We start from the raw sequence: 20,723 nt of genomic DNA, 5'->3' as shown, positions 1-20,723 counted from the left end.
TTATGATTTTTTCCCTGTACGACAGTGCTACAAATGTCTTGCTTTTGGACATTTGGCGGCAAGTTGCCCATCACCGAAGAAAGTTTGTAGCCATTGTGGTGATGATCATTTGTTTAAGACATGTACAAAGAAAAGTGAAAAGCCTAAATGTGCTAATTGTTTGAGGAGTGGCCTAGATAAACATGAACATAACACACTGGATAAGGAGTGTCCACTCTACATTAAAGCAAAAGCCTTATATATTAAGACAGCTGACTACTTACCTTAATAATTATGGAATCCTTTACAGGGCACAAATTGTTTAATTCATAGTGCTACCTCTGCTTCTTAGCACAACAACTAATACAAGCAGATCATCGCTTCTCTATATATATTTGTGTTTGCTGACTGTAAGAAATATGTAAGCTTCATCATCTTTCTCTGTTTTTGGGTTTAAAGTGTTGGAATTGATACTTACAGTTAGTAGCTGTGTGAACTTTGTTTTTTTTTTTTACTTGCACGCTTATGTATATGGACTCATGGGATTCTCAAATCTTTGTCTTACAAATTTTCTGCACTGGATAAATTCTGTTAAACACTTTGTCAGAATTATTGTTTACTGCAACCTTCTTTTGCGAATATATTCCTGCAGATAAGTAGTCTGTTATTTGCTGCAGCAAGCTGCTGCATATTTTGTTTGGGTCTTTTATTGCCTTTGTGTTTTTATTTATTTATTTTTTTTTATTATTTTTTATTTTTTTATTATTTTTCTTTTTTATGTTTCTTTTTACTTTGCTTTGTTCATTAGTGCATACTGTAACTCGGTGGAACTATGTAACGGATATGTTCCTGTAATGCTCACTGCGGGGCAGGACTTTGTACCTTGTTTTAAATGTACAATTAAACTAATGAATGAATGAATGTATTCTCTCTGTGCTTTTGATTATTAATTAAATTACAATGTTCTTTGATCCTCTAAGATAAGGACTCACACATGGACTCAACATAATATAAATTATCTGAATCTTTGGTTAGTTTTATCATGTGTCTACATGATTACGGTACACTTGCTTTTACAAATGAATTACAGACAATATGTAAGTAATTAACTCTTTATAAATATATCACTGTTTCTTATTTAATTCCAAACTTATTAGCATTTTATATTTTTCAAAATTAAATTTATTATGTAATAAACAAACCCAAAAACTAAAATTGTAATTCTCACTTACCATGATTCTGAATTCTCCATGTTTTTACAAATTTTGTGTTAGGAGGAATTGCTTCACCTTCTCCAATAGTTACATCTTTAACAAATGACATAGAAGGNGTATTCCCAACCCCTCTTCAGTGCTGTTAAAATTACAAAAAACAAGGTGAGTTTCACGATATTGGTAAGTAGGACGTAACAAAAATGAGGGGTGACAATAACATAAAAACTTACATGTTATATAATGGTACATCATAGACTTGTGTGACAATATTTTTATTACATAGTTGTATGACTATTTTCTATAATATGAAAAAAGTAAAGGGCGTGGCTGTTTAACACATCATTTATATAAAAAATATATAACATAGATTATTAATTTCAAAATATCTATAAACACTTACATTTTTAGTTAATATGTATTATTCCCAATAAAAAATGAAGCAGAATAAAAATTGACAACCGGTGTTATCCAGTGTTCACAGAGTAACAGTATAACGACAAGTAATGTTATTTAAACCATTCCTAACATTCCGTACAAGGGGATGTGCTTTTAAACAATCTTTAACGCCTGGAGGCGCTCTCTATTAGTTTATACCGTTGGGGGTCTATTAACATTCTTTCTAAAATATTAATTAAGTTATCTTTAGGGTGCTTTTTGATTTCTATATGTTCTTTAAATTTCCTTTTATATGGGTCTTTTTCTAAATATAACACTTTTATATTATTTTTATTAATTTGGCAATTATTGTCACTTGTGTGGTAGTACCAGGGGAAGTGTTATGTTTTAGGCGAATGGCAGCTTCATGTTCTTTAATTCTTGTTTCTAGTAACCGGCCTGTTTCGCCCATGTAAATTTTCAGATTTTGACAGTTGCATTCAAGTTTGTAAACAGTTCCTACAGTTTTAAGAATGCTTAGTTTGTTGTTATGTTGTTTATTAATGTCATAATGGATACTATGAGATATTTTGTTGGTCAAAGACGGTGCCAAACTGATATTGTCTTTTTTTAGGATCTTATTACAGCCCTCAAAAATGTTTTTTATATATGGGAAGGTTTTGTATTTTTTGCTTAATTTATATTTCGTATTAAATCTATTTTCCCAGTATTGTTTTTGCCATGTGTTTAATTTCGATTTAGGATAGTCGTTAAGTAAAAATTTAGTTTCTAACTCCTTTATTTTAATTTTTTTGCCATTTATTATCTGATATTCTTATATATATGTTTTTTAACTCCATGATTTGTGGAAAAGAAACTCATGTGCCTTCTAAAAGTCGGGTTTCGATTACATCTTTAAGTTTAATTGTGGATTTTTATGTGTTGTGTGTTTGATAAATGTTTCCTTTGTTTATTAATAAAGCTCTTATATATATGTTTTTTNTGAAGAAGTTCATTCTACTACTAAGAAGTGAATGTAATACATACATATACATATATATATATATATATATATATGTATGTATGTATTACATTCACTTAATTATTGCAACAATGATATAGAGCAAAATATACATGCTTTATCATTACTGAAACAGGTAGCATATAACACTTGCCACTCAAATTTTTTCATTTCTTAACAGTACTTTCTTAATTCTAATAAGTACCCTCCAGTGGCTGAGTGGATAAAACTATCGAAAGTAGTAATTAGTTTATTGCGAGTTTGAATTGGCCACATGGAGTTTTCTGGAGTTTTTACAAATTTTTCTTTTCTTCACATTAATAATACCTAAATAGGGTCAGCTTCCCATAAAAGTCTTCCTGAAATGCATTCCCCTCAGCAGATCACTCATGTCGTGTTGTCATAACCAAATAAACTAGGCTAATTCTAACGAATGATTATTTATTGTGAGAATGTCACAATGCCAAACTGCAATTTTTCATTACAATATTCTCAATTCTTTTAGTGGTGGTCTTGCCTCTGTACATCATACTTTTCCTAGTAGCAATAGTAGTGCTAGTCATCTATCTAACTTTGTTCAGGGAAAAATTTTGAATTGCAGTAACATGACTTTCAGTCCAAACTGATGTTCATACATAGTCAATCTGGACCTCCTGCCCTGAGCTTTCTATATTTGGTCTTGATTATCATCTACCTAACTCTGGTCTCGAGATTAAGGAAGGACAGTGGAAATTTATAGGTCTACAATTTTTTTCAATAATTTTTTATAAATGCAATATTTATAATGACATATTTCTCACATAGTTTATACAGTCTGTTGCAAAAATATAAACACTTTATCATCACATAAAAGCAATTATTCTTGCATTTTACAAGATTTTCTTTTTTATTTAAACAAGTTTTATATGAAATCTTACAGATGTTAAGGTTAGCAACTTTGATCACATGCGAGACTATCACAACCTAACCAACACAGATCATTTTTCAAATATTAATAGTAGATCGGTATTATTGATAATTAGTAGTCATTGACCATCCTTTCTTATAGGAGGAGTTTAACAACTACTTTTGTCCAAATTACTTCAACCCCTTCCACAACAGTCCCTTCTTCCTATCGGACCAGCTGTGGCATTCGAATAAAAAAATTACATATTATGAGTTTACCAGCCTGCACAAAACATGATTTAAGTGGTTTTTGAGGGTGTTGAATTTAAATACAGTATTTGGTCCGTTTTTTGCTAAATTTGATGGTGGCAGATTACCATTTGATATTTGGCTGTGAATGGTACAGTTTCTTAGAGTTAACATTAGGAAAAAATATGATATATTAAAAAGTTAAGATATCACATTTTCAATTGTTGTCATCCGAGTATCACGATAAATGTGACAATGGTAGGCTGAAGTAACCAAACTCTTTATATGATTTTTGTTTTAATATTTGTTATATTATAGTATTTGATTCATATAACTACAAAGGTTATCTTATATAAGGATTTATATCACCAAGTGGCCAATCTAACACATTAAAAATTTTCTTCCTCTACTGTCCACAATTTAAAGAATTTTTAAAATGGGCAATCAGTGTGATAAACCCTTACATAAGATAACCTTTGTAGTTATATAAATCAAATATGATAATTTAATATAATTCAAGAGTCTAATAATCTTAATCTTTGCTGTCGTTATGTTTTGCCCAAGCAATGCTGGGCTCATCTGCTAGTTAATTAATAAAATACTTTGTATATTTCATTAAATTATTTTTATGCATATTATATGCAAATTTAACTGTGTTTTCCAGTCCTATTGAGGAATTCTAATTGTAGCCACTATATGCCCTATATCAGAGCATATGGTTGTAATCATACATAAAAATACCTCCACTGCTTGTCTACATATGTCATTATTTGAAATAAGATCACTCTCATCATCATGTTTCAGATTATTTGCATCCATCAGCAAAGATGCTCCATAAGCCACATTTAATCCATAATTTTCAATAATCTGATTTTTGATCACTGATGCAAATAAGAAACTTCCATTCTCTTCTCATTGAATCTAAATTCCTAAATAGTATGTGATGTCACTGAGATCTTTGATTTCAAAGCTCTGATTAAGCCATTCTCTGATATTTGTGACAGCTCTCTCATCAAATTGAATAATTATTAAATTATCAATATATGTTCCACTGTCCTTTCTTGAACTTAAAATATAAACATGGATTGGCTAGATTTTATTTAGATCATTGCTTTAATAAAAATTCATTTATTTTAGTGTTCAAATATCAGGCTGATTGTTTAAGTTCATATAGTAATTAAGATAACCTGCAGACAAGATGTTTCTTTCCAGATTTCATGTATCCTTCACGTTGTGACATATACATAGGTGATTCAAAAAGTAAGGTAACAAGAGTTCTCCTGTACAAATTTTATTTCAAAGGCAGATATAGCAATACAAATTATTATGGCCCTGGTACATAATATTTTTCAGCATAGTCACCATACTTGTCCAAACATTTATTCCAATGATATAACAAGACATTGATGCCAGCAGAAAAGAAATCTGCATCAAGTCCCTTCAGCCTCATCATGATGGCTTGCTGAACTTCCATATCAATTTGAAATCACTTACCACTCATGTGCTTCTTCAATGGTCTAAAGCAGGGATGGTGAACCTTTTTGAGTCTGCGTGCCACATAGTAAGCATATTAAGCATACTTTTCTTTAAAAATGTTTGTGTGCAGAAGTTTTAGACTTTGAGTAACTAGAGAGGTTGAGGCACATGTTTTAAACGTGTAAACATGTACGTGTGACGTTCGGCGCCGCTTTCCCGTAAGCCTAAAAGTTTGACAATGGTGTTTGGATAGTCGGTGGAATCACGCTCGACATTCCAAACACCATCGTCAAACTTTTAGGCTTACGGGAAAGCGGCGCCGAACGTCACACGTACACGTTTACACGTTTAAAACGTGCGCCTCAACCTCTCTACTATATTTAAATTTGGCCGAATGGCCAAGCGGTCAAAGTGGTAGCTATCGCTCTTGTAGACCTGAGATCAAAATCCCAGAAAATTTTCAGGTGGGTATCCATTCTTCACCACCTGGATGTCCCATTGTGGACTTGCTAAATAAAAAAGCCCTCTTAGTACCCACAGGGCAAAAAGAGTTTTAAAAAACTATATTTAAATAAATAAAATAATATGCTGTAATTAGAGTAAATGTAAAGAACCTGATTGAAAAAGATGATAAACCGATATCGTATAATACATTACGTGCCGGATGATTTCTTCAACGTGCCACATTGGGCATGCATGCCATAGGTTTGCCTCCGGTCNACCAGGGCTTCTTAAACTATGGGTCGCGACCCCATTTGGGGTCGCTTAGCAAAATCTTGGGGTCGCGAGATTTCAGTGCAAAATATTGAAAATAATTTGAGAGTTTGAAAATGGCATGCTTTGTGTCTTAGGTTTCGTGAGTTGCGCTTTGTGTCACTTCTGGTGCAGCGAGACAACGATTCAGCAACACTGATTGTAGTGTGAACTAGTGTAGTGTTGTCGCTTTTCAGTGTATTCAGTTGTCTCTGTTCCATTGTAACACAAGAGTGAACTGTGGTAGTACACCATTATTGTTTTTGTAAATTTGTATATATCTTTATTTTATATATATATATATATATATTTTGGGGGGGGAGGGGGGTCGCGAAAAAAATCACAATCATAAATGGGGTCGTGAATAAAAAAAGTTTAAGAAGCCATACAGTAGAGCATCGATTATCCGACTCAATTGGGGACTGGGGTTGGTCGGATAACTGAAAAAAACAGATAACCGAAAAATATGAAAAAATACATTATTAGTATAGTATATTAGTATATCTCATGTAATTAGTATATTAGTATATCGCTATTAACCTACTTCGCATTGAATTTTCATTGATGTTAAGCCTAACAAAAATTTTTTTAAAATAATAATCGTTGCTATTGTATCGTTAAAAATTAGAAAATTAAGCCTCGTTTAAATACTGGCTCCCTTTCATGGTCGAGCCAGTGTTGCCAGATAAAACACGTAAAAGTACTATTAAAGTAGCCAAGACATAGCCAAATATTGTAGCGCCACATCAATAGCGGACATTTGAATTTGCCAACTAGAATGATCGGTTAACCAATGTGACAGTTAATTGGGGGTCGGATAATCAATGCTCTACTGTAATTCATTACATGCCAGATGATTTCTTCGACGTGCCATTTTAGGCACGGGTGCCATAGGTTTGCCACCTCTGGTCTAAAGAAATGAAAATCACTTCATCCTGAATCAGACCATTAATACAGCACAGTTTGTCATCTGTGGAAGACATATTTGGCCTACCAGATCTTTACTCAGTTTGCACATCTGGCCTGCCTTTATCGAACTTAGTGCACCAAACCCACACCTGTTTTTGTGACATGACATTATCACCATACACCTCAACAAGTTGTTGATGAATTTCTACTAGTGAGTTGCCATTTAGACACAGAAACCAAATCACACTATGCACTTCCACATTTGGCCATGTTTCTGTGGGTGCAGCCATCTTCAAGATGATATTGCGAGTCTGACACAACATTTGCACCAAGTAACGCCTGTGCAATAAAGCTGTGGTCTTCTGCTGCTGCCCTAATGAAATATTTGAACAGAGGAGATATATGACATCCGTGAGAGCTCTTGTTATCTTACTTTTTGAATCAGCCTCATACAAGGTAGCTTCAAAAAGTTCCTGGAATTGACTTATTACTCAAAAGTATGTGTACAATTGACAAATCAATGGGTCCTTCAAATTATTGTCCTTCGGCAACTATACACTTTTCTAATGCTGGTAAAGCTGCTGAAAACATTCTTGGAAACTGTCTTGTGAGAGCAATGCAGATGTTGACCTCTATATAACATTATCCACGTTCTTGAAGTGGCATCCCTTAATGGCATCTTTCAACCAGAGGAAGAGTTAGAAATTGCATGAGATCAATATGCTCAATTGATTGCTGTCTATCTGACCTCACAATCTCGCATACAACGACACTTTCTCCTCAGATGTTGATGTTGATGGAAACCACTTCACAAATCATAAGTGATATTTTCTTGTCACTCAGAAAAGTGTTTTTGCCAGTCATAAACTTGAGAATGCTTTGTGGCATATTCAACATAGGTGTTCTGAAGCATCTTCAAGATCTCAGAGTTTTTTCTCATTGTTCTTTCATAGACATTTTTGCCAGACTCTGTTTCATGATGTCTCATTAATATGATTTTAAGTGAATGGTAACTGTTATCATCTTTGCAGCAAGTATGGATTTGTTTGAACACATTTCTTTATTCCTGACCTGTTTAGCTAAGACATGCATTACATGTTTCCTTTTTCATTGCCTTTAATTGACTAACCCAGCATAATTCCAGGAACTTTTTGAAGCTACCTTGTATATTTCCTCTTAAATATCTCCATTTAATGCAGTATTTGCATCAAAGTACTTGACTTTCATTTTCCACACAGCAACTATAAGTAATAGAACCCTAAAAGTACAGTTTAACTTGATTATAACATCATCCATGGAACCAGCAATTTTTTGATGTTATAACCAAGTTTCGTTATCTATGGGGTTATAATTACAGTCTCATAAAAAGTACCAAGTGTGTTTAAGGATCTATTATAAAATCCATTCTAATTTAACATCGTATATATTACCATAAAATTACTGTATTTCTTAATGGTAATACAGTATACTGTATCTATTATGGTAATAATAATTTATCATCATATGTATAAAAGTGCAAACTAAATGTTTAAATCTACTTTATTTATAATACATTATTATGTCTAAGTTTACAACAATGTAATTAAAAATTTCAAAAATTATCTTTTATAAAAAATTTTTATCATACATGGATAACAACCCAGGATATCTTCAATTAGAATTGAATTATGACTATTTACAAAAATTCTAAAATTTTCAAGTCTATCTTTTATCCCTTTCACACTACCACAGAAGTAACAGTATAGTGGCTTGAATAAACTTCATTAGAAGACAAATGATAAATTATAAAAAAATTTTTACACAAAGTTAAAATTGATCGAAATGCTGACCTTTTATGGCATTTTGATCAATTTTAACTTTGTGTAAAAATTTTTTTATAATTTATCATTTGTCTTCTAATGAAGTTTATTCAAGCCACTATACTGTTACTTCTGTGGTAGTGTGAAAGGGATAAAAGATAGACTTGAAAATTTTAGAATTTTTGTAAATAGTCATAATTCAATTCTAAAAGAAATTTTTATTTGTCTCAAGTTTCAATAATGGTGGCACTTCTGGTTTTGAGAATAATATAGAATCAAAAGACAACAAAAGGTTAAATTAATGTATTCCAATTAAAAAGATCCAATAACAATATTCACTTAAAAAAGTCAATTATTTTAGATTGTAAGCATTTTTCACCTAAAAATTGTTTATCAATGTCATTTTCTAAATCATAGACTTTGTTCATTATTTCCAATGAAGTTTTCTGAGATCTGTAAAACATTTTCAATAATCTTATTGCATTACACGCTTCCCTGCTTGATGGCAATGCATTCTCTCTGTCTGATGTTTCATCTTCATCATCATCATCATCCACATTTTTTTCATCTGAAGATTTAATTTGCTCAACAATATCTGCATCTGTATAAAATTCAGATGTTATTAAATCTTCATCTACACTCTCATATTAAGTAGCAGCTGATGACAAAAATTTACCATTTTCTGAACTTTGAATTGTTTTAATTAATTCTGAGAGAGGAATGTCATTGTCCTCATTCATAAATGTAATAGATGTTTGACTATTACACAATTTTGCATCGCAAAAACAATTTGCTGTTATTAGCAAACTAAACTTATACCAAGATTTTTCCAAAAAATCAACTGCATCTAATAAAGAAATTGCCATTTTATTGTTATCTTCCATATTTGTAATAATTTTTTTGTAAAAGAATTTTTCTGAAATGAGATTTAAGGTTTCTTATAATTCCTTGAACCATTGGCTGAAGTACACTAGTACAATTCAGAGGAAGGAACACAGGTTTAATGCTCTTTAAATTTTATAAAATTGGATGTGCTGGGCAATTATTGACAAGGAGTAAAACTTTTTTTCGTTTACCAATAAGTTCTCTATCCCATTTTCGAATTTCTTCTTCAAAAACCTCAGATGTCATCCATGACTTTTTGTTGGCTTTGTAATTTACTGATAGTGTTTTTATGTTTTTAAAACATCTTGTTTTTTTTTATTTTCCTATTACAAGAAGTTTTTTTTTTTATCTGTACCAGTCATATTAGCACAAACAAAAGCCGTTATCCTATCTTTTGCAAGTTTTCCAACAACACATTTTTCGTGTTTAAATTTAAATAATTTATCTGGTAAAAGTCTGTAAAATATCCCAGTTTCATCAGCATTATAAATGTCTTCATCTGCATATTCTTCCCTTAATTTAGGCCACACATCTCTTAAACAGTTTTCAACATCCAGTAAACTTACACTTTTTGCTTCTCCACACACTTTCCTAAAACTTATGCCATGTCTTTGTTTAAAACAGTCTAGCCATCCATTAGAACAGTGATGGGCAAACTACGGCCCGCGGGCCAGATGCGGCCCCCTGAAATGTTCTATCCGGCCCGCGCGACATTATTCCTAATCTGACAAGTAAAAAAGAATACAGGCTATGGTGGTTGATGAACCACTTAACTTGAGTGTTCGTTGATTATATAAAATAACCGAAGCTTTATATCTCACCATGAAAGTTTATTTACAATAATGTACAAAATTTTGTTTTACACTTATTGAGTAAAAGCTCGATCGGTTACAAGCATGCTTCAGTACAGAACATCCATTCGTCGTGCGTAGCGTAGCCGAAAGAGAGAAAAAGAAATATGGCGGACGGCCTGCACATGTTTTTATAGCGCCACCTGGATTTTCAGATGCAGCGCTAGGTTACAATTATATTGGCCCGCCTAAAGTTTTCTTCTTTTCCTTTGGCCCGCTCTTTAAAAAGTTTGCCCATCACTGCATTAGAACATTTAAAGTTAGTATCGCCTAGTAGTCATCCAAATTCTACTTTTTCCATTAGTATCAGTCCATTTAGTGATAAGTTGGAATTTCTTAATTAGAGTGGCATCAATATTTGCTTTTTCACATAACTTAATTTTTTTCACTTGTCCCTTGCCATCTTGAAAACTTTTCAAAATTTTCTGTTTTTTTATTATTGTGCACACTGTAGAAATTACTAAACCAAAGTCTCTGCATACATCTGCCTTTTTTCTTCTACTTTCAACTGCTTTAATTATTTCTACTTTGCAGTCTAATGTTAACGCTTTCCTTTTTAACCTAGCCATTTCACCTGATTTGTTGCTAAACTATTGTACAACATGAGAGTAAAGTTACAATTTATAACAGCTTCACAATTAACAACCATTCAGTATACCAATAACAAATTAGAACTCAGTCAGCAAGACGGATCCAACTCAAATTTCCCGCTTCCACATCAACCTTATATAGTCATCGACAGCTGTTGGCCAATCAATCAGCAGCTATGCTAGTCATAGCTCTATTCCAGGTCTGCCACATGGCATGATATTTCGCCAACCATCTCTTCCTTGAGACGCATGTGTCACCAATTCAAATTTAGCCAATCGTGATCTTCTGCTATCTTTCCTCAGTAATACCCGTTACCAGTTCAAATTGGCCAATCATGTCATTATACAATATCACCATAACAACGAGTAACTATGAAAACTAACCTGATCATCACGTTCTTTAAAGATGTGATGAACCTCACCCCACCAAAGTCAGATGGTGAGAGTACCACCCACAGTCGTTCTAGGAAGTGGACTCTGACACTAGAAACTAAACACGTAGTACATGTACTGTATTTTCTTTATTAAATAAAATTTGTAATCTAATTTTGTAAATCTGGGAGTGCTTTAAATATGATGTTAAAACAGGGTTTTATGTCGTTACAAGTGGGTTTTTTTTAACATTATCTAGTATAGTAAAATCATGATAAAAATAGATAAAAATTTGACATTATATTAGGGTTGTCATTACACCCGATGACGTTATAATTGGATTAAACTATACTTTGTTTTGCTATTGAAGCATATATGTTGCATTGTATTCTGAGTATTCCTTAGCAACTTAATGTGCTTTTTATCTATGGATAACACCTCCAGCTTTGTACTTGACCTTCAATACCCTTTAAAACCAACTGCACTTCTACCTGTTGGCAATTTGGCAAGTCCCATGTATGACATTTTACAAGCAATTCTATTACTTTCTTTGCAGCTTTGATCCATCTCTGTTGCTCATGAACAGGCAACTTATCTAAATCATGCCATGTTTCTGTTTCAGGAATTGGTGCAGTTTGAACAATTTATGATAAGTGTTTTGTGGAATATCTTTATTTTTCCTGGAAGATACTCAAATTGGAGTCCAATATATTGTCAGTAGTTGCAGCCAAAGTTCTTTTATCTTGGCTTTTCTTTTCTTCATTTATATCCTGTATCTTCAATTGCTCTTTCAAATCTGTATTTGTATAGCTTTCTTCAATAATAAGTCCTCAAGTCAAACTATTTCTGGAACAATTTCCATCTTCATTGTCAGAGAATTTTAATTTATAATGATACTCCTGCTCATTGACTTTCTTAGTTTCTGAAAACAAAATTCTGTAACCTTTCTATGTTTTGCTATATCAGCTTAAAATTCTTTTCTTGACATGAGCATCCCACTTTGTGTGTCTTTCTTTTGGAATGTGTGCATAGGCCTTAATTCCAAATGCTCTTAAATATTGCAGATTTAGCTTCTTTCACAGTTTATGGTGTTTTGCCAATGGTTCTACTAGGAAGACAATTTTGAATGTAGCACACTGTTGATATCACTTCTCCCCAATAAGTTTTAGGAAATTCAGCCATCATTGCAGTTTGAAGTTTTTATATTGTATTTTAGTATGTATGTTTTGAGACTTGCTAATTTTGATATCATTAATCAACTAATAACATTATCCATGATTACAATAGACAACTCTATTGTACTTACTTATCTGTGTCTTCAGAGTGCAAATATTTTAGGGTTTATTGGATAAATTGCAGATACAAGTTCTAGACCTTGACAGTTTAAAACTCATTAAAGTCACATATAACAAATTATCACATTGCAAGAATGACTTTTTATCTATAGATCTTGGTTTAGATGACAATTACAAACCAGTTTTTATACCAATTCCCTAGACTAGCTCAATTCATTAGCAAGACTAAGGTGTCTTCATGTTGGGAAGAGTAAGAATTATAAAGATATTTGACAAGCAAAAGCTAAGAACATTGGAAGTAATGAAGATCTATAATGCAAAAATTTGGGACAATTGCATTAATTATGAAGATAGTAAAACTCTATGGCTAGTTTGGCAGTCTCTACTCAACAACCCAAACTGCATAAGCAACTAACTAATTACAAAAGCGTATCTCTAAACCTTTTACTGGTGCGCGTATCATCTCACTCTATAACAGTTACAAACATTTTCAAACCGTTACGGTTCTTCTTCAGGTGATCCCCTAACGAAATGCAGTTCAACGATGTTACGAAATACGATCCGAAATGATGTCCCGACCCGATGACGTCACTACGGACTTGCGCGTTATGCATGGTGTGCTCTATTTTAGCGATTTATCTATTAGGGCCTGCCAGGCCGTCAATAGAGCGATTTTGTCCTTGTAGTTAATGCAATAACGTCCTTCACTCATGTTTATGCATATGTATATCGCCTCGCTCTATCGACGGCCTCTACCAACGAAATCGCTCTATCGAGGGCCTGGCAGGCCCTAATAGATAAATCGCTAAGATAGAGCACACCATGCATAACGCGCAAGTCCGTAGTGACGTCATCTGGTCAAGACATCATTTCGGATCGTATTTCGTAACATCGTTGAACTGCATTCCGTTAGGGAATCGTCACCTGAAGAAGAACCGTAACGGTTCGAAAACGTTTGTAACTGTTATAGAGTGAGATGATACGCGCACCGGTAAAAGGTTTAGAGATAAGAGTTGTGTTACATTACTACGGTGCTGATATTCCAACATTTGTTAATTACAAAAGGTCCATTGTGCATAATTTTTATTGTATTTCATGCTAATTTTATTTTTGTTATTTCTTTTACTTGTTTCAATATTTATTCTATATTTAACATTGTACAACCCCTAGCAAAAAGTATTTGAACCAGATGTAAGAAAATAAAATCATTTAGTTTGAGCTCATTTTACAAGAAAATAAAAATGTAATGTTCAAAACAAAAATAAACATTTTATTCATTGAATTATTAAGTATTAATCACTTTAATTTCAAATAAATAAACCAAACCATTTTCCCAAAAAATAAATTACTGCATTATGTAAAAGTTCTATCATTTAAACATATAACACTTACATACATCAGAACTGAAAGTCAATAAATTTTTTGCTTCTGTTTATATAAAATTAAAAAAAAAATTTGCTTACATAATGGAAATGACTTTGCATTACTGATAAAATAAAAATAATATTGTGTTTTCAATTTTTTTATTTTTTATCCTTTTCAAATGATAAACAATAATAGTTTATTTCTATCTTACTTAAAGATATTTTTTGATAAAATTTCTCTCTTTTTGAAAGTCTAATTTTAACTCATCCAGAATTGAAAATTTAGGTAAATAATGAATACAGTAAAAAGTTGATTATCTGAAAATCAATTGAGGACTTCTATGAAAAAAATAGGATAACTGCAGTTATTCCATTTTTGTTACCAAGCTCTTTGTGTGAAAGGTACTTGGCATAAATCGGAAATTGGAATTCTCACATGCACCGCTAGATAGACCCATTTCTTCATGTAGGAGCACAGTTTGTTTCATTCCATCTCTGGAAATTAATGGCCCCACACAGAATTTTTCTACAGTTTTGTTTCTTGGTGATGTTATTTCATTATACTGTATTCATTTTAATGTGACCTATTAACTTGAAAATATTTGAATAACTTTAATAAAATGGATTTATCAGATTTATATACATCTGAGGAGGAATTAATAGCTGAAAACATAAAAAAAGAAAGGGGAAAGCCATGCCATAGCCATAGAAATAAAGCAAAGATAAGAAGAAACAAGGTTTATGTTGTTTATTAACATTATGACTTTTGTATTATGTATCAAACAATCCATATTAAGTTGTATTTTTTTATTAGGGGCAAAAATATTCCAGAAATGGTAATAAACATATCAAAGGTAAAATATTTGCTGTCTTTATTAAATACTGCCAGAAGGAATGCTTTAAGAAGCTTTCTCTATACTGTCAGACATTTTTTAAAATATTTTTGGAATAAGTTAGTTAACTATGACAAACATAATGTTTTTATTTCCTCAATGACATGATGTTTGCAACCCAAAGTGTGTCTACAAAATCCAAAAATACAACATAAGAGCTGCACTTTGAAATGTCATGTAACTTGTGAAAACAGTAAAGTTACAGGTTACTTTTCTCATTAAATTTATGCAAATTACAAAAAAAAAAAGGATTGAAGTGATAGAATATACAATACGAGGGCTGTTCGGAAAGTTCGCGGCCTTGCCTATATGCGGCGCTGCGATCAATTTAATTTTTGGCGGGAATAATTCAGCCATCTTTGCTAAAGATACGATACCAATTTCCGCTTGATTTGTCAAAAAGTTTTGCCACGTCAGCTTAGCAGATAGTCAGTGTGCACATGCTTTGTCAAAAATGGAGAAGACGGAGACTCGTGCGGTCATAAAATACCTGACGAAAAAAGGGTTGACCCCATCTCAAATCAAAGATGACATGGATGAAGTTTTAGGAGAGTCTGCTCCTTCGTACACCACTGTGAAAAATGGACAGCCCTTTTTAAATCTGGCAGAGAAAGTGTGGAAGATGACCCTCGCAGCGGACGGCCGTCAACTGCTGTCACTGAAGAAAACATCGACAAAGTTCATGATTTGGTATTAGCAGATCGCCGTTTGAAAACGTGTGAGATAGCTGAGACAACAGGCATCTCTGTCGACCGAGTGCACCACATCCTAACCGAAGATTTGGGTATGACGAAGGTTTCAGCAAGGTGGGTGCCGCATCTGCTGACCGCCGAGCAAAAACGTGTTCGCACTTTGATGTCAAAGGAGTGTTTGGACTTCTACCAGAAAAACCCACAGGATTTCTTGCGTCGGTTTGTAACTACTGACGAAACGTGGATCCATTACTACACTCCTAAAACAAAAGAACAGTCGAAGCAATGGAAACACCACAGTTCGCCACCACCAAAGAAGGCAAAGACAGTTCCATCAGCGGGTAAAGTGATGGCCTCGGTTTTTTGGGATGCTAAAGGCATCATCTTTATTGACTACCTAGAAAGAGGAAAGACCATTAATGCTGTCTACTACTGTGAACTTTTGGAAAGAAATCGACGAAAAGAAGCCACGCTTGAAGAAGAAAAAAGTTCTGTTCCACCACGATAATGCACCTGCACATTCCGCCAGAATCACTGAACAAAAGATAAACGAACTTCGCTTCCAATTAGTTCCACATCCACCGTACTCACCTGATTTGGCCCCCAGTGACTTCCACCTTTTTCCAAACCTAAAAAAATTCTTGGCTGGAAAGAGATTCCACTCAAATGACGAAGTCATCTCTGAAGTGAACGAGTATTTTGCATACCTTGACAAATCGATCTATTGTGATGGCATAAAAAAGCTAGAACATCGCTGGAATAAGCGCATTGCTAACAGAGGAGATTACATTGAAAAATAAAAAAAGTTTTAACATTATTTTGTTTGTTTTTCTATGTGAGGCCGCAAACTTTCCGAACAGCCCTCGTATTGGCTGGAAATATTTATAAGACAAACAAGGGAAACACGACAAACAGTCCTAGCATGATTACTGGTGACATCTAGAATTTGTTGGATATTATGTTCGGAGAGATCCCTTCTTCAACTGCCCCTTATTTACATTCAAAAAAACAGGAAAAAAATATTTTTCTAATTCCAACTTGAATGTTAAGAAACTTTTTACAATGTTTTAAGATTATTATGCTACAGTTACTGGGAAAGTTCTAGATTTGTCTTATAAAATATTTGCTGCTCACTTTCAGAAGTACAGTGGTGCCTCATACAACGTACTTAATCCGTTCCAGGTGCACGTCCGTTAAGTGAAACGTCCGTTATACGAAAAGCATTTTCCCATAGAAATACATGTTAAAACATATAATTCGTTCCGCAAGCATAAAATAACCGTACTGTATCATAAAAATGAAAATGGAGCAGACAGCCAATTATGCCGGGTAGTCAGATGTTGTGAGGAGGAGGTGGAAGAACACTTTCTTTACACATTCATACAGATACAGACTTTTTACACATTGCAGCGGGTCTTTTTTTTATTGTTTTTTTAATCGGAGTCAGATTCAAGAGAGGCTACTGGAACTTGCAGGGTCAACTCCTCTTGTTCCATCCTTTGTTTTTTGGCAGCTTGCTTCTTGAAAAACATGTCCAAAGTGGTCAACTCCTCTTGTTCCATCCTTTGTTTTTTGGCAGCTTGCTTCTTGAAAAACATGACCAAGGTGGTCTGTTTCTCTTTCTTCTTTAAAACCTGTCGGAAATGACGGACAAAGGTGTCATCGTAGAGATCATTCATCCTGTTGGCCTCAGCTCTGTTTGGATAATGAGTGTTGGTAAACTCCTGAACCTCTCCCCATTCATTATAAATGACTTAACTTGCCAGATTATATGATACGAATAATTCTTTATTAATTAAGATCACTAAACACTTCTACGAGCTACTCTCGCTCCATTTGTTTTTTACAACCTCTTTTCGTCCCGCCACCTCGACATCTACACAATTACATTTCATTTATTTGAATCGTCAACATATACTGTATTACATTACATTTAATGTTTATTTAAATCATCAACATATATTACATTACATTTATACTTCAGATATACTAATAATACATTCTAATAATACTAATATATCCTAAAAATAGCAGATTGTCATTGGCAACGGCTAAAAAGTGGAAACATCATTTGCACTTGTTCGAAGAAAGTCCATTGTTCGTCTCATGTAACTGCCGAACGGAAAGTCCGTTGTTCACAGCAAGTCCATTGCTCGAGTCACGTAACGGTCAAACAGAAAGTCCATTATTCGCAGCATCCGTTATTCGAGGCGTACGTTATACGAGGCACCACTGTATAGTAAATATGCATTTCATCTACCTAGGTCAGACATATGTAGCCTATGTTTCAAAATGGAAAATCAAGTAGTTCTTTCAAATGAAGAAAAAAAAAACATATGAACCTCACAAATGTAAATATAAGGAGATCAAAAATAGCTATCTGAAAAGGAGCAGTGATAACATTATTATTGAGTTTAACTACAAACAAAATTTACCCTTAGCTAAACTCCCTGTAACAGAACAGTTCTACTTGTGTCTTCTGTGGCATTTTGTGTTCAATGTGCATGTACACAGTAATAACAACTCTTAAATGTTCCATTTTTTGGAAGATCCATTTTCCAAAATTTTTCAAAGGTGCCAACAGTGTTTCTTGCTTCCTGCATCACGTTTTAATATTTAAAGTTATGGAAAGAAAAAATACTGTATTATTTTCTGATTCTGCAAGTAGTCAGAACCAAAATTGGATTGTCATACAGATTTTTGTCATACAGGACTACACTTTCAAATATTGAAATATTCCACATATTTTCTGTAAGAGCCATTCCTACTAACAGTGCAACAGAAACTGTCTATTACAGTAAAGATAAGAATACTAAAGAAACACTGAAAGTGTCAAGTGAATATATATATATGCATGATTGAGAGTTTTTGTTATGACCCATTTATAATAGTTAAAAGCAAAATAAAAGATTGTGAGCTAGCACTATTATAAGAAGCCAAAGGAAATGAAAAATTCAAAAGCAGTAGCTGTAAAATATCAACCATCGGATATGATAATTATGTTTTATAACTATAGCATGGTTTCTAGTGTGTCTGAAAACAATTGCAAGAAATCAGTAGGAAACGTAATACTGCAAGTTCAAACCAGAGTAGGAGTTATAGAAATAAGAAAAGAGATGTGTTGAAATTTCTTATGTATCTCAGTGAAGAGGGGAGAAAATTCTAAACCAACTATTTTAGAACTGGTAATTCCAAAGAAAAAGAATCTGATATATTCATTGGTAATGTGGTAAAAGAATCCAATATCGATTGATCATGAGTGCTCATCTTTTGACTGTCCATGCCTGAGGATAGCCTGTCAACCAGGTCAAAAATGTGTTCTTTTTCAAAACTCTCACTGTTAAAAGTACATTAAGTAATTCAGTTAAGTTACCACAATGGCTACTGCATTTTTATCTATAATACAATTGTCTGCAATTTTCCCAAAGCCTACTATCAAGCTAGCTCATTATCAACATTAGTATTAGGTTTAATTTATTATTACAATACAAATAGAAAAGTACAATTAATAAGTCACAGGCTTTTAATGTATCAAATATTTCACTGTGCCTAGACACAGTAAAGCATTTGATGTATTAGAAACAGCATTGACATAGAAATGCAACCCTAAACAGATTTTACAATGACCCAGGGATTTAACAGTTAAAAAAAAATACTAGGATATGTAAAACAAAGCAAATAAACACATTTATTAGTTATTTTAAAAAAAGAACTGTAATATATAATTTTTACATTAGTAGTATATTTTATTTCATACTAATTTTACTATTAGGTACTTTTTACTTTGAATTCAAAGTTTCATCAATGCATTGTACAGTACATTACAATGAAAGACTAGTGCTTGTTTTTAATAAATTAAACAACTTTTTTATTCTTTCATATCTTACATATTTCTATGCCTTAACTTTTTTTTACTGTCGTACTAGAATTAAAATTAATATTTTTGCTTTATTTAAGGTACATATCTTTCATTACTTTCCTACTGACTACGACTGGTTATCCAGACTGGATAATAAACAATCTACTGTAGTATCTAAAATCTCAACTTTGAATAATTTTCAAATATTTTGAATTATGTAAGCAATCAATTAAAACATCATCACATTCAAATATTTTAAAAAATTTTATAATTTATAACCACAATACTAATCTATCAGTATGTTTTAGAGGGCTGTAGAATGGTAACTGCAGGGCTTATTTAAAACATGTACTGTACATCAACTCAAACAGTCTGATCAATTTAATTCATAGCAGAGTATCAAGTATTAATACTTTAAAGCAATACCTTGTAATCTTAACTGTTTCTTTCATGTGATCTTTGTTGTTTTTCTTATGGATAAAGATAAACAAGAGAGACAAATTTTAGTAAACTTTTGATAAGATCACAAATGACTTGCCTATCAACAAATAGTTTATCCATATTAAAGGTGCATATTCTATTTATAAAATAAAAGTGAAATTATAGGAGCAGAGTAAAAAAGAACTTTTCTCTCTTTTACTCGAAATTACTCACCAATTATTCATATCGAGAAAGAAAGCACAACCAGCAGCATTTAGTTGATCTCCGAGCAATTTTTGCAATTCAGATATTAACACATCTCTATCTGTAGTTGTCAAACAACTGAACTGTTGGAGTAAGCCTCCTTCAATGTCACTATCAACTTCCATTTTTTACACTCGCTTACAGTTTTTATAACTTAAAATACACAACGACCGTTCTTGATCTACTGTTTATTTCTTAAAATGATCATCATCACCTTATCGCCATCTTGTCGTATCCCAGAACAACAAATGACATCATCAGAAAAGTCGAATCCGCCACCTAACTTTAATCCTGGAAAAAAAAACGAGCAGTTGAAAATTTTATTGTTAAATCTTTATTACATTAACTTCAGACTTGTTTTAATATTAATATGTGTATAAATATAAAGCTACTAATTATTTTATTTAAATACATTAAAGTGATTTATATAACTTAACCTAACTGTAACAAGTTTGCAAAACTGTTATTGATTTTATTAAATTAAGCCAGATCAAAGTTCGTATCATTTGCAAATTATCTTTATTTTTAAATATTGTTCAGTTATAATATAATAATACAGTAGGATGGGCTACTCAGTG

The 20,723-nt window shown here is 32.7% G+C and overlaps 1 protein-coding gene across 1 annotated transcript in view; it reads right to left on the bottom strand.

The window, feature by feature from the left end:
• The window catches only part of LOC111623377 (uncharacterized protein C6orf106 homolog), a 77,705-nt gene extending 57,276 nt beyond the window's left edge, over positions 1–20,429 (bottom strand). Inside the window, 3 exon segments of the mRNA XM_023365928.1 lie at positions 1,212–1,322; positions 16,391–16,433; positions 20,112–20,429. Of these exon segments, the coding sequence (XP_023221696.1) occupies positions 1,212–1,322; positions 16,391–16,433; positions 20,112–20,270 (313 nt within the window). The 5' untranslated portion in view covers positions 20,271–20,429.
• Between the last annotated feature and the right edge of the window lie 294 nt (positions 20,430–20,723).

This window comes from Centruroides sculpturatus, unplaced genomic scaffold (genome assembly GCF_000671375.1).
Source record: "Centruroides sculpturatus isolate CEXI.00-Female unplaced genomic scaffold, Cexi_2.0 scaffold279, whole genome shotgun sequence".
Taxonomy (NCBI): Eukaryota; Metazoa; Arthropoda; class Arachnida; order Scorpiones; family Buthidae; genus Centruroides; species Centruroides sculpturatus.
The sequence above is the reverse complement of the archived record's forward strand: the minus strand, read 5'-3'. Positions and strand labels throughout refer to the sequence as shown.